The sequence below is a fragment of the Dipodascopsis tothii genome, assembly GCF_038497935.1.
Source record: "Dipodascopsis tothii strain CBS 759.85 unplaced genomic scaffold V1510scaffold_42, whole genome shotgun sequence".
NCBI lineage: Eukaryota > Fungi > Ascomycota > Lipomycetes > Lipomycetales > Lipomycetaceae > Neoaidaea > Neoaidaea tothii.
This window is the reverse complement of record NW_027118026.1, coordinates 45,603-57,248: the sequence shown is the minus strand read 5'-3', so window position 1 is coordinate 57,248 and position 11,646 is coordinate 45,603. Positions and strand designations below refer to the sequence as shown.

General features: G+C 69.7%; 6 protein-coding genes across 6 annotated transcripts; 3 read left to right on the top strand and 3 right to left on the bottom strand.

Annotated features, from left to right (window-relative positions):
- Positions 1-165: 165 nt before the first annotated feature.
- V1510DRAFT_446415 (Dynamin central region-domain-containing protein) lies at positions 166-3,002 on the top strand. Its single transcript, XM_066935725.1, has 4 exons — positions 166-243; positions 383-584; positions 895-1,024; positions 1,056-3,002. Exons 2-4 carry the CDS (start codon positions 546-548, stop codon positions 2,906-2,908), a joined length of 2,022 nt encoding a protein of 673 aa, XP_066786781.1. The 5' UTR covers positions 166-243; positions 383-545; the 3' UTR covers positions 2,909-3,002.
- Positions 3,003-3,034: 32 nt separating this feature from the next.
- Positions 3,035-4,958, bottom strand: V1510DRAFT_279164 (CTLH/CRA C-terminal to lish motif domain-containing protein). Its single transcript, XM_066930622.1, has 2 exons — positions 4,401-4,958; positions 3,035-4,370 (listed from the first exon to the last, which is right to left on the bottom strand). Exons 1-2 carry the CDS (start codon positions 4,777-4,779, stop codon positions 3,097-3,099), a joined length of 1,653 nt encoding a protein of 550 aa, XP_066786780.1. The 5' UTR covers positions 4,780-4,958; the 3' UTR covers positions 3,035-3,096.
- Positions 4,959-5,150: 192 nt separating this feature from the next.
- On the top strand, positions 5,151-6,312 carry V1510DRAFT_405044 (INO80 complex subunit Ies4-domain-containing protein; the record flags this gene model as incomplete). Its single annotated transcript, XM_066932304.1, has 3 exons — positions 5,151-5,299; positions 5,331-5,935; positions 6,296-6,312. 3 exons carry the CDS (start codon positions 5,151-5,153, stop codon positions 6,310-6,312), a joined length of 771 nt encoding a protein of 256 aa, XP_066786779.1.
- Positions 6,258-7,494, bottom strand: V1510DRAFT_423095 (ubiquitin-conjugating enzyme/RWD-like protein). Its single transcript, XM_066934894.1, has 3 exons — positions 7,016-7,494; positions 6,896-6,985; positions 6,258-6,863 (listed from the first exon to the last, which is right to left on the bottom strand). The coding sequence occupies exons 1-3, from the start codon at positions 7,130-7,132 to the stop codon at positions 6,537-6,539; spliced, it is 534 nt and encodes a 177-aa protein (XP_066786778.1). The 5' UTR covers positions 7,133-7,494; the 3' UTR covers positions 6,258-6,536.
- An 80-nt stretch (positions 7,495-7,574) lies between these two features.
- On the top strand, positions 7,575-9,628 carry V1510DRAFT_279070 (kinase-like domain-containing protein). The gene is made up of 6 exons (XM_066930621.1): positions 7,575-7,656; positions 7,687-8,018; positions 8,049-8,384; positions 8,416-8,497; positions 8,527-9,248; positions 9,440-9,628. Exons 1-5 carry the CDS (start codon positions 7,589-7,591, stop codon positions 9,161-9,163), a joined length of 1,455 nt encoding a protein of 484 aa, XP_066786777.1. The 5' UTR covers positions 7,575-7,588; the 3' UTR covers positions 9,164-9,248; positions 9,440-9,628.
- A 273-nt stretch (positions 9,629-9,901) lies between these two features.
- Positions 9,902-11,505, bottom strand: V1510DRAFT_399368 (uncharacterized protein; the record flags this gene model as incomplete). Its single annotated transcript, XM_066931937.1, has 2 exons — positions 11,307-11,505; positions 9,902-11,261 (listed from the first exon to the last, which is right to left on the bottom strand). The coding sequence occupies exon 2, from the start codon at positions 11,258-11,260 to the stop codon at positions 9,902-9,904; it is 1,359 nt and encodes a 452-aa protein (XP_066786776.1). The 5' UTR covers position 11,261; positions 11,307-11,505.
- Between the last annotated feature and the right edge of the window lie 141 nt (positions 11,506-11,646).

The following is an 11,646-nucleotide window of genomic DNA, read 5'->3' as shown; positions in this document are numbered from 1 at the left end:
CAGTTCCGCTAAAAATACACATCCCCGCGGCCGCGCGACGCTTGCGCCGTATTCCCGGCAAATTCACCACGCTTTGTGCCGCTACCGTCGCCGCGCGTCGCGATTGCGCCCACTTTCGTACTCTGCTGCAATCTAAACACCATTATTTACGTTGCAACCTGGGATACTTATCTACGTTTCTGGGCCCACGATACTCTCTTGTCTCGTTTCCCAAGCTTCTACCGGCCCTTCCGATACCATCTGGTATGTACTTCACCGGCGCGCCCGCGCGGAGACGGCTGGCCGTGTGCGCGGCTGCAGCGACGCTGTGCGCGCCGCCAATCCGTCCGAGACCGGCCGGGCGCGGTGGACCTGCGGACGATACTGATCGCCATTGGCATAGAACTATCAGTTTCTTGCTTACAGACCACATCCAGCCATTGGTGTATCTGAACGCCTGAACTGTATCCGATAGCACCGTCGCGAGGTCTTTTCCAGGAGCCAGCAAGCGCCACGTCGCCGTATTATCACAGACCAGTGTTGCCTAGCAGACTACAGTAGCCGCCATGGACCAGCACCTTATCTCCACCGTCAACCGTCTTCAGGTGAGTGCAAGCGCGGTGTGGGGCGGCAGCTGGACGGGGCAGACGGGTGCCGGCGGGCGGCGGGTCGGGCGGGCGGCTGGTCGGGCCGCCGGCGGGTCTGCGGGCGACCCGCCGGGCGCGGACGGCCAGGGCCCGGCAGCGGACCCGGCGGGTCGCAGCGGGCCCTGCAGCAGGCCCGGCGGCGACCCGGCGCAGCCAGGCGCACCCCCTGGACCCGCCCCGCCAGAGCGCCCCATCCCCCCCGGACCCAGCGGACCCAGCGGTCCCAGCGGACCCGGGACCGGACCCAGGCAGCAGCGCTGACTCGCAGGACGCGTTCGCCACGCTCGGCCCCACCACGAACCCCATCGACCTGCCCCAGATTACCGTCGTCGGCTCCCAGTCGAGCGGCAAGTCGTCGGTGCTCGAGAACATCGTCGGCCGGGACTTCCTGCCGCGTGGTAAGTGGCTGCGCGGGCGCGCTGACGCCAGGTACCGGCATTGTCACCCGTCGGCCACTCGTCCTGCAGCTGATCAACCGTCCGAAGTCGGACAACGACGAGGCGGACGAGTGGGGCGAGTTCCTCCACCTGCCCAACCAGAAGTTCACGGACTTTGGCAAGATCCGCGAGGAGATCGTGCGCGAGACCGAGAGCAAGACCGGCAAGAACGCGGGGATCTCGCCCAACCCGATCAACCTGCGGATCTTCTCGCCCAACGTGCTGACGCTGACGCTGGTCGACCTGCCCGGCCTGACCAAGGTGCCCGTGGGCGACCAGCCGAAGGACATTGAGCGCCAGATCAAGGAGATGGTGCTCAAGTTCATCACCAAGCCCAACGCGATCATTCTCGCGGTCACGGCGGCCAACACGGACCTGGCCAACTCGGACGGCCTCAAGCTGGCGCGCGAGACGGACCCCGAGGGCACGCGCACGATCGGCGTGCTGACCAAGGTGGACCTGATGGACCAGGGCACGGACGTCGTCGACATCCTGGCCGGCCGCGTGATCCCGCTGCGGCTGGGCTACGTGCCCGTGATCAACCGCGGGCAGCGCGACATCGAGCAGAACAAGGCCATCACGTCGGCGCTCGAGCACGAGCGCGAGTTCTTCGAGAACCACCCGTCGTACCGGGCCAAGGCGCAGTACTGCGGCACGCCGTTCCTGGCGCGCAAGCTCAACATGATCCTGATGCACCACATCAAGGCCACGCTGCCGGACATCAAGGCGCGCATCCAGAGCACGCTGTCCAAGTACCAGATGGAGCTGGCGCAGCTGGGCGACTCGTCGCTGGGCACGCCGTCGAACATCATCCTCAACGTGATCACCGAGTTCTGCAACGAGTACCGCACGATCCTCGACGGCAACTCGCAGGAGCTGTCGAGCCTGGAGCTCTCGGGCGGCGCGCGTATCTCGTTCGTGTTCCACGAGCTGTACTCGAACGGCGTCAAGGCGGTGGACCCGTTCGACCAGGTCAAGGACGTGGACATCCGCACGATCCTGTACAACTCGTCGGGCTCGTCGCCGGCGCTGTTTGTGGGCACGACCGCGTTCGAGGTCATCGTCAAGCAGCAGATCCGCCGGTTCGAGGACCCGAGTCTCAAGTGCGTGACGCTCGTCTACGACGAGCTTGTGCGGATCCTGTCGCAGATCCTCCAGAAGCCGGTCTTCAAGCGGTACCCGGTGCTCAAGGACAAGCTGCTGCACGTCGTCATCGGCTTCTTCAAGCAGGCGCTCGTGCCGACCAACAAGCTCGTCCTCGACATCGTCTCGATGGAGTCGTCGTACATCAACACCGGCCACCCCGACTTCCTCAACGGCCACCGCGCCATGGCCATCGTCAACGAGAAGATGAACGCGCAGAAGCCGGTGCAGGTCGACCCCAAGACCGGCAAGCCGCTGCCCCAGGTCCAGAAGGACAACCTCGGCGCCGTCCCCATCGGCATGAACCCCGACGAGAACGGCGGGTTCTTCAACTCGTTCTTCGCCACCAAGAACAAGAAGAAGATGGCCGCCATGGAGGCGCCGCCGGCCGTGCTCAAGGCCTCGGGCGTGCTCTCGGAGCGCGAGGCCGCCGAGACCGAGGTCATCAAGCTCCTGATCCAGTCGTACTTCAACATCGTCAAGCGCACGATGATCGACATGGTCCCCAAGGCCGTCATGCTCAACCTGGTCAGCTACTCCAAGGACGAGATGCAGCGCGAGCTGCTCGAGAAGCTCTACCGCTCGGACTCGCTCGAGGACCTGCTGCGCGAGAACGACTTCACCGTCAACCGCCGCAAGGAGGTCCAGAAGATGGTCGACTCGCTGCAGACCGCGTCCGAGATCGTCGCCGGCGTCAACTAGTTGTTTGTTTTTGAGGATTGTAGCCGCCCGCAACCCGGCGGCCCCGGCCGCCGGCACGGACCCTGGGCCGCGCCCACAGATACATTGACGGCCGCGGCGGCGGCCGCCGGCCGCCCGGGCGGGCCGCGGCGTGTCCATAGTCTACAATTCCAGTATGCCAATAGCGTGTATTGTCTAGGGGCCGGCCGCTAGAGCGAGCGGAGGTCGTGCCGGACGTTGACGAACGCGGCCTGGCCGCCGTTGGTGCGCGCGAGCTCGTGCACGACCTGCGTCGCGTGCTGGATCAGCCGCTCGAGCGGCGCCACCGACGACTGGCCGAGCGAGACCAGGATGGCCGAGTTGAGCGCCTCGGCGATGGGCTTGCGCCCGGCGGGATCGAGCAGCGGCGCGACGACCGAGGCGCGGGGGTCGGGGTACGCCAGCAGCGAGAACACGTCGTTGAGCTCGGCGATCGCCGCGCCGTCCTCGGCCGCGCGGTAGAGCTCGTGCAGCTCCTGGCCGTAGCCGATGGCCGCCGCGAGCGCGTCCGCCGCGCCGGCGTCGGCCATGGCCGCGTCGCCGCCGCCGCCGGCCGTGCCGTCGCCGCAGAGCCGCATCATCTCGACGAACTTGCGGCACCGCAGCCGGAACAGGAGCCCGGGGTTGGCCGGCAGCACGCCCGGGTAGCACCGCGCCGTCAGCTCCAGCGCCGCGTCCACGTCGCCCTCCAGCACGGCCAGCCGGATCCGCTGCCGCTGCGCGGCCTCCGAGTCGCGCGGCACCGCGTCCGGCGCCGGCAGCCCGTGGTCGCCCTCGCGCCGCACGTCCCGCAGGAACTCGCACGCCGTGTCCACGTAGCCGTCGTGCGCCAGGTACGAGAAGATCAGCCGGTGGATGGTCTCGGTCGTGGCCGCGTCCGTCGAGAGCCCGGCCGCGCCCACCGGCGGCGGAAACGCGTTGATCTGCCGGTACAGCTTGGCCTTCTCGTCGCGGACGTACGAGTCGATGTCGTACTCGAACGGCAGCCGGCCGAAGTTGGCCCGCACGCGGTCGCCGCCGGCCCGCAGGCCGACGACGGGGTACAGCGGCTTGGCCGTGCCGAGCGCCACGTCGTCCAGCGCGAACCCGTTCTTGGTGAAGAACACGGCGCCGGTGCGGAAGTTGACCGCGCACCCCACCGTGTCGCCGGCCGTGTACTGCGGCCCGTACGCCTTGCCGATGTTCTTGCCCTCGAACACGTGCCCGTCCGCGGCCGAGTAGCCCCACGTGTCGGCCGTCCAGCCCGGCATCTTGGCCAGCGACGCCGTGGCCGTGGCCAGCCCGATCGCGATCGCGCTGCCGTCAGCGCGCCCGCCGCCGGCGTACCTGTCCTTGCCGCGCGCGAGCACCTCGACCTCGAAGTAGAACACGCCGGCCTCGCGGGGGATGGCGTGGTCGGCGCGGACCGCGGCCGCGTCCGAGTCGCCGCTCTTGCCGGCCGTTGCTGCCGTCAGCGCGCCCGCGCGCAACGTACCCTTGTACTCGGCGTCGACCCCGCCGGCGACGGTGATCTGCGCGGCCACGTCGGCGGCGGACCACGCGCCGGGGAGGGGGAGGACGGCGGAGCCGGCGGTGGCGGTTGGGCCGTCGCCGCCGGCGTCCGCGTCGCGCGCGGCCGCCTTGGCTGCGGCCGCGGGCTCGACCGCGGCCTCCAGGCCCAGCGGCCGCTCGTCTGCGTGCAGCAGGCCGTACAGCGTCTGCGGCGCGGTGCTGGCCTCGGCGGGCTGCGTATCGTCTGCGCTGGCCTGCGCCCGTATCGAGTCCACCAGATCCGCGTAGCACGTGCCGGCGAGATACTCGGGGTACCAGTACGCCGCGGCAGCCGCCGCCGCCCGCTTGCGATTCCTGTCCATCTGTGGCGGTTGCTGGAGCCTGAGGAAGCTGCTGCGGCGAGTCCGTGGCCTGGGGAGTTGGGAGCGTGTCCGCGCGGGTCCGGGTGTGCTGGAGGCCTGGACCCGATCACCGTGACCCGTAGTGCGCCGTGACCCGCCCTAACCCGGTGGCCGGCATCGCGACGCGGCGGCGGGCGCGGCGCGGGCGCGGCGCGGGCGCGGCGGCGGCGGCGGGCGCGGCGGCGGCGGCGGCCGGCCGCCCGGGCGGTGCTGGCCGGCGCCCGGCGCGTGCGCGGCCGGCGACGGCCGGCGCCCGCGCTCCGCTCGCCGCCCCGTGATCTATCAAGCGCAAATTTCCCACCACGTCTACCAAACATCAAAGCGCATCCACCATGGCAGACGAGTCGCGGCCATCGAGCCCGCCAGGGTATCCCCTGTCGTCGTCGCCCATCGGGCCCGGCCCGGGACCGCTCACGGTGGACGTGGTGGCCAAGCGCAAGCTGGAGGCGATCAGCGCGGCGTCGCGCCGCAAACGCGCTCGGTAAGGACGCGGATTTCGTCGCTGACCGCAGGCTCGAGTCGTCGCCGGCGCCGTCGGTCGTGGACTCGCCGTCGCGGCCGTCGTCCGTGGCGCCGCCGGAGTCGACGGGCCCGGGCACGCCGTCCGGCGGGTCGCACCACGCGGCGCACTCGAAACTGGGCCCGAAGGCCAACCAGGGCTCGATCAACGCGCAGCTGCGGGCGCTGGACCGGTCCGGCAAGCTGTGCCGGCGGTGGACGAAGACCGCGTTCGAGATGAAGAGCTTCACGGGCTACGAGTGGGCGCTGCGCGTGTGGACGGGCGGGCCGCGCGAGGACGGCGACGAGAAGCACGACGAGGGCGAGGGCGAGGGCGAGCCGGACGAGGCCGACGACAAGGCCGACGACGACGACAAGAAGGACGACGACAAGGACGAGCCCGCGCGGCGGTTCCCGGCGAGCCTGCTGCGGGCGTCGGCGGAGGAGCCGGTGGAGGAGGCCGCGACGCCGACGCCGGCGAAGGAGCGGCCGGCGGGCAAGTCGCGGGCGAAGGCGCGCAAGAGCGAGCCGTCGGAGGGCAAGGAGAAGCCGAAGGCCAAGCCGCGGACAAAGAAGAAGCCGGAGACGGCCGAGGCGGTGGAGGCTGAGACGGAGGCTGGTGCGACGGGTGCGGCGGGTGCGGCGGGTGCGGCTGGTGCGGCGGGTGCGGCTGATGCGGCTGGTGCGGCGGGTGCGGCTGGTGCCGCGGCCGACGTGGCTGAGGCGCCCGCCGCACCGGCCGCACCCGCCGACGCCGCGGCCGACGTCGCCGCCGCGCCCGCGCCCGCCGCCGCGCCCGCGCCCGCCGCCGCGCCCGCCCTCTCCCCCCCCGCCCTCTCGCCCCCCGCCGCGCCGGCCGCGGCCGCGCCCTCCGCGCTCAGCCTCAGCATGCTCGTCGAGCCCAGCTCCCCCCCGCCGCCGTCGCCCGGCGACAGCGCGCCTTAGTGTTTCAGTATTAATTATGACCGCAAGAAGCAAGAGTGCTTCACGAACTAGCGTACGGGACAATGCACCTAAACATATGGTCTTCTGACAGCAGGCATCCGAAAGTATATAGGAATAACGGCGAGCATAAACAAAAGTGAAAACAATACAGGCTGGCCACAGCCAGCATTCGGGGCCGTCCTAGGCGGCCCGGCGAGGCCCGGCCAGGGCCGGGTGCGTTTCTCGGCGTCTATCGTATCTCACCATGGCGTAATTCAAAAAGACTTCACATGGCCCTACATGTCGTTGACCTCGTCGATCTCGCGGTAGCGCTTCATCAGCAGCCGCTTGTACTCGGCCGGGTTCTTGCCCCACAGCTCAGCCGCCTGGGCGTTGAGCGGCGACGCGTTGTTGGGCTCGCCCAGCAGCGACTGCAGCGACAGCAGGATCGTCTGCACGTTGTAGATCGCCGACCAATTCTCCTTGAGGATGTCGAGGCAGATCACGCCCGACATGTCGATGTTCGGGTGCCACATGGGCGACACAAACTTGATCGTCGGCGCGGTGTAGGGGTAGTTGGTCGGGAACGACATCGAGATCTTGAACGACAGGCCCTCGTAGTACTGGCGTCAGCCGCGCGCGCGCGCGGACCTACCGTGCCCTCCGGGCCGTCGATCACGCCCGTCCACTGGTGCAGGTTCGAGTCCGAGACCGGGAACGCCGAGATGCCGGGGGGGCTCGAGATCTGGGTCAGCGCCGCGGCGCACACACGCACCATCAGCTGCATGAGCTCGTTCTGCAGGCGCTTCGTCACCGACACGCTGTCGGGCACGGCGCCCGTCTCGTGGAACTTGGCGCCGCCAAACGGCGCGGCCGCGCTGTGGGAGTCCATCTTTGTCCTGGCGGGGGTTGGGGGCGGCGCGAGGGGCGCTGGGGGCGGGCCGATGCGGGTCGTCCGTCGATCACTAGTCCGCAAGAGACTTCAGGAAGGCGCCTGGCTGGGGCAGGCGCGGGCAGGCGAGGGGCGGAGAAAGAACTGTCGTGTGGGATAAAGGGCCGCCAAAATTTGTTTTATACGGATCGTGTGGTCCGCCAGGCGAACGCCTCGCCGCTGTGCGGCGCAGAAAACAAGCCGTGTTGTGTTGGCGGGTTGCCATGGCAGCGGTTGCCATGGCAGCCCGCGGTTGCCATGGCAGCGGGAGCCGTTGCCACGGCAACGCCCGCCCACCTTCGCAGCCGGCCGCCCGCGTTGCCATGGCACCCGCCGCTGCGTTGCCATGGCAACGCTTAAGCGTTTTGGGGCAAGGGTCAACACATCGCGCCCCGGCCGCGCTCCCGCCCGCGCGCCATGGACACCGACCTCCCCCAGACCGAGTTCCACGTGGGCCAGCTCGTCGGCCGCGGCGCCTTTGCCGTGTAAGCTGCTCCTCGGGCCCGCTGACCCAGTGTTCACCTGTGCTTCCGCCCGGCCCGTCCCGCCGACGTCTTCGCCACCAAGTTCATCCACCGCCGCGGCGCCCGCCGCCTCGGCCCCGGCGCCATCGAGAAGGAGATCGCGCTCCACCGGCACTGCTCGGCCCACCCCAACATCGTGGCCTTCCTCGACACCGCATGCACCGACCACTGGTACTGGATCAGCATGGAGGCCGCCCTCGGCGGCGACCTCTTTGACAAGATCGAGCCCGACGTCGGCGTCCCGGACGACATCGCCCAGCTCTACTTCCAGCAGCTGGCCTCTGCCGTCGAGTACATGCACTCGCGCGGCGTCGCCCACCGAGGTACGTTGCGCCCTGGCCCGGCTGATCCAGACATCAAGCCCGAGAACATCTTGCTCGATGCCGGCGGCAACCTCAAGCTCTCGGACTTTGGCCTCGCCACTCTCTACGTCCACAAGGGCACCCGCCGCCCGTGCCGCGCGGTCTGCGGCAGTATGCCCTACGTGGCGCCCGAGATCGTCGCCGGCGAAGCCTACTACGCGGACCACGCCGACCTCTGGTCCTGTGGCATCCTGCTCTTCGTCCTGCTCTGCGGCTGCACGCCCTGGGACGCGCCCCAGCTCGACGACCCGGACTTTTGCGAGTACGTCGCGCGCGGGAGCAAGCCCTCCGGCGATCCCTGGGACCGCATTTCTCCGGAAGCGCTGTGTAAGTGCGTCTGTAGCCGTGCTGACGCCAGCGCTTGTCCGCGGCCTGGTCAAGCTCGATCCCGCTCGCCGGTTCGCCTTCTCGAGCGTCCGCAAGCACCCCTGGTTCAACAGGTACGTTATGTCCGCACTAGCTGACTCAGGCCCAACCCGCTCATCTCCGGCGACGGCTCCTGCGCCGACCCGGTCCTGCTGGCCGAGCGGCTCATCACGCAGATGCACATTCCGCTGCCCGATCGTCTGGCCGCGTCGCAGCCAGCTGCGCCCGGCCGCGCGGCCGACGCGCGCGTGTCTGCGTCGCAGCCGGTCGCCGCCGCCCCCGACGCCGGCCGCGCCCGCCTTGCATTCACTCAGGCCTCGTTTGGCGACGCGCCCGACCTGGCCCTGCTGCAGTTCTCGCAGACGCGCGCGCTGCCGGACACGCTCACCCAGCGCGCCCGCCACTTCAACGACATCTGTCCGTCGAGCCACCTGACCCGTTTCTACGCGACCACGACCATGGGCCCGCTGGTCTCGCTGCTGACAGCGGCCCTGCACCGTCTGGGTATTGCGGTCCCCGCTGCTGACGACTTGTTCACGGTCGCCGACCGCCAGCGGATCCGCCTGCGTGCGCTGGACCGCCGCAAGTGCACGCTCCAGGGCTCCGTCGTCTGCCAGACGCTCGACGACGGCCTGGTCGAAGTCGACTTCCAGAAGATCCGCGGCGACCCGCTCGAATGGCGTCTGCTCTTCCGTAAGGTCGCCGTGCTCTGCCACGAGGTCGTCTACACGGATGCCTGAGCGGCTATGCGGCTATATGCCGCGCTCTACTGTGGCGGTGCAACCTGTGGCGGCCCCGTCGGGGCCATCTCGGAAGCCGCACTCTGTGCGGCGCGAGCCGCGCCCCCGTGTTACACGATCCACGCAACCGTCCGCAGGGCGCAGTTGACGGAATCGCCACTAGAGACCCAGCCACGACCTAGCCTCCGGTGGCGGCTCCGACGAGGATCGTTGGCCTGCGGACAGGTGCTTGCTTGGTGCAACACAGCCGCACATAATGCGGCTCACGCCGCACAGCGTGCGGCTCGCGCTGGGGGCCACCACAGCAGTCGCGAGACTCGCCAACGGCCAAGCCTCCGGCTGCGACTCCGTCGGTGTGGGCCCTACGGGTGGCTGCATGAATCCCTCCCCGAAGCGCACCCACGCCGACGGAGTCGCCGCCTGACGCACGCCTTGGCCGCGCTGCGCCCGATCCAACAGCCTTGCGGTCGAGGCCGACCCGGCCGACGGGTCAATCGACCCGCCGGTCGACGGGTCGCGGCAACCCGCCGACCCGTCGGCTAGCTGTCGGCGGCTACGTGCCACACAGCACATGCCGACGCAACCCGCTTTTTGAATATTTGTATTTTATCTCCGCCAGGCAGCAATCTTTGCGTTGATCCGGCGCCGGCGGGCCGTGGCCGCACGGCCGAGGGGATCAACCCGCCCGGCCTTCCCGCTGGGTCCAAAACGTGCGGCCGGCGGGCGGCTCGCGGCCGCTCACAGCGGCGGGCCGGTCTGCTTCTTCTTCTGGCTCTTTGACCAGCGTAGACCACAGGCATTGCACAGGGTCTTGGGGCCCTGGGGGCCCTTGCGCCACTCGGGGCTGTCGAGAGTGCCGCACTCCTTGCACACATACTCCTCGGCCAGACGCATCTTCTTCTGGGCCTTTTTGGGGTCAAAGCCGGCGGCAGGCGTCGCCGCCGCCGGCTCGGATGCGAGCTCGAGGTCGGCCGCGGCGCGCTCGAGCGCGTCGTCGCCAAACGGCGGGAACGCTTGGCCGGCGTCGACGCCGGCGTCGTCGTCGGCCGGCACCGCGTCGGCGGAGCCCGGGCGCGAGCGGCCGCCGGGCCGAGCCCGGGCCAGCTCGCGCAGACGCACGTTCTCCATCTTCTGCTCGAGGTACATGTCCTGCAGGCCCGCGGACTTTGTGCGGTACGGGCGCGCGGTCAGGAAGATCCCCTTGCAGACCTCGAGGTCGCGCGCCTGCGTGACGGCGTCGGGCTCGGTGCCGGGCTTGTACATGTTGCGCTGGTTGCGGAAGTGGGGCACGCCCTGGATCTCAAAGAGCACGGCCGAGCCGTTCTTGTGGCGCAGGCGCGAGTAGAGCAGGAACCGCGTGCGCTGGGCGACGGCGTCGTTGAGCTCGGACGAGAAGTAGTCAAACTCCTCGCGGAAGAGGTACTCGGTGATGAACTGGCCGGCGAGGTCGGCCGGCGTGTAGCCCAGGACGGCCTCGACGGACGGCGTCGCCGACAGGATCTGGCCCTGGGGCAGGACGAAGAACATCACGTCGGTGACCTCCTGCGGGATCTTCTGGATCCACGTCGCGCGCTTCATGAACTCGGTCGCGGCCGTGTCCTTCTGGGCGGGCGCGGCCGCGGTGTCCTCGCGCGCGCCGTCGGCCGCGTAGGTGTCGAACTGGCCAAAGCCGCCGCGGGTGTCGCCCACGTCGTCGGCCCAGGCCAGGTAGTCGAACGGCGGGACCTGCATGGCCGCGGCGGCGTCGGTGCCGCCGCCGGCGTCGGTCATGGTCATGTCGAGCGTGCTCACCGAGCCCGCGTCGGGCATGTTGAGCTCGCTGAGCGTGCGCATCGCGTTCGGCGGCAGCGCGGCCGGCCAGTCGGCGCGGCCCAGGTCGAGCCCGCCGGCGGCGGCGTCGTACGCCAGCGCGCCCGGGACCGCGCCCGCCAGCCCGTGCCCGCCGGCCGAGTGGAACAGCGGCGCGCCCTGGCCAAAGTGCTGGTTGAGATCGTTGAGCGCGCTGGCGAGCTGCTCAGATCCGTAGCCGGCCAGGCCGCCGTCCATGCCGGCATATGCCGCCTCGTGGCCGGCCCCGTAGCCGCTGTTTTGTTGCATCCTGTCTGTCAGCGTGGCCGCACGGGCGCCGCGGGCGCCGCCGTACCTGCCAGCTCAATCTCTCGCGGCGTGCGCTCTATGTGCGCTGCGCGCTCTTGTCCAGCTCTCTGTCGCTGCCGGTCGTCAGCCTCGTGCGCTGGGTGTGGTGGCCAAATCGCTGGGGAGATCTGCCGGAGGCGGTCGCCGGCAGCAGCCCCCGACGTGCACGTGATTACGTCAGCCAGGCTTGCGGCTTACGGCAGCACATCGCGCCGCCCATTAATTAACATCCTCCTTCACTAGCGGCCGTACCTGCCGGCCCCGCGTGGCACGCGGCGCCTCATCGCCGCGCGGCGCCGCCGGCCGGCCGGCCGGCCGGGCCGCGGCCGGCAGCGGCTGGCGTGTTT

Bases quoted from the DNA above. Each gene is read 5' to 3' on its own strand.
- V1510DRAFT_446415 (XM_066935725.1), top strand. From the start codon at position 546: ATGGACCAGCACCTTATCTCCACCGTCAACCGTCTTCAG. The intron at 585-894 runs GTGAGTGCAAGC...GCTGACTCGCAG, and splicing joins CCACCGTCAACCGTCTTCAG to GACGCGTTCGCCACGCTCGG. The intron at 1,025-1,055 runs GTAAGTGGCTGC...CGCTGACGCCAG, and splicing joins CCGGGACTTCCTGCCGCGTG to GTACCGGCATTGTCACCCGT.
- V1510DRAFT_279164 (XM_066930622.1), bottom strand. From the start codon at position 4,779: ATGGACAGGAATCGCAAGCGGGCGGCGGCGGCTGCCGCGGCGTACTGG. The intron at 4,371-4,400 runs GTACGTTGCGCG...CGCTGACGGCAG, and splicing joins GGTCGACGCCGAGTACAAGG to CAACGGCCGGCAAGAGCGGC.
- V1510DRAFT_423095 (XM_066934894.1), bottom strand. From the start codon at position 7,132: ATGGACTCCCACAGCGCGGCCGCGCCGTTTGGCGGCGCCAAGTTCCAC. The intron at 6,986-7,015 runs GTGCGTGTGTGC...GCGCTGACCCAG, and splicing joins ACGAGCTCATGCAGCTGATG to ATCTCGAGCCCCCCCGGCAT. The intron at 6,864-6,895 runs GTAGGTCCGCGC...GGCTGACGCCAG, and splicing joins TCGACGGCCCGGAGGGCACG to TACTACGAGGGCCTGTCGTT.
- V1510DRAFT_279070 (XM_066930621.1), top strand. From the start codon at position 7,589: ATGGACACCGACCTCCCCCAGACCGAGTTCCACGTGGGCCAGCTCGTC. The intron at 8,019-8,048 runs GTACGTTGCGCC...CGGCTGATCCAG, and splicing joins GCGCGGCGTCGCCCACCGAG to ACATCAAGCCCGAGAACATC. The intron at 8,498-8,526 runs GTACGTTATGTC...TAGCTGACTCAG, and splicing joins AAGCACCCCTGGTTCAACAG to GCCCAACCCGCTCATCTCCG.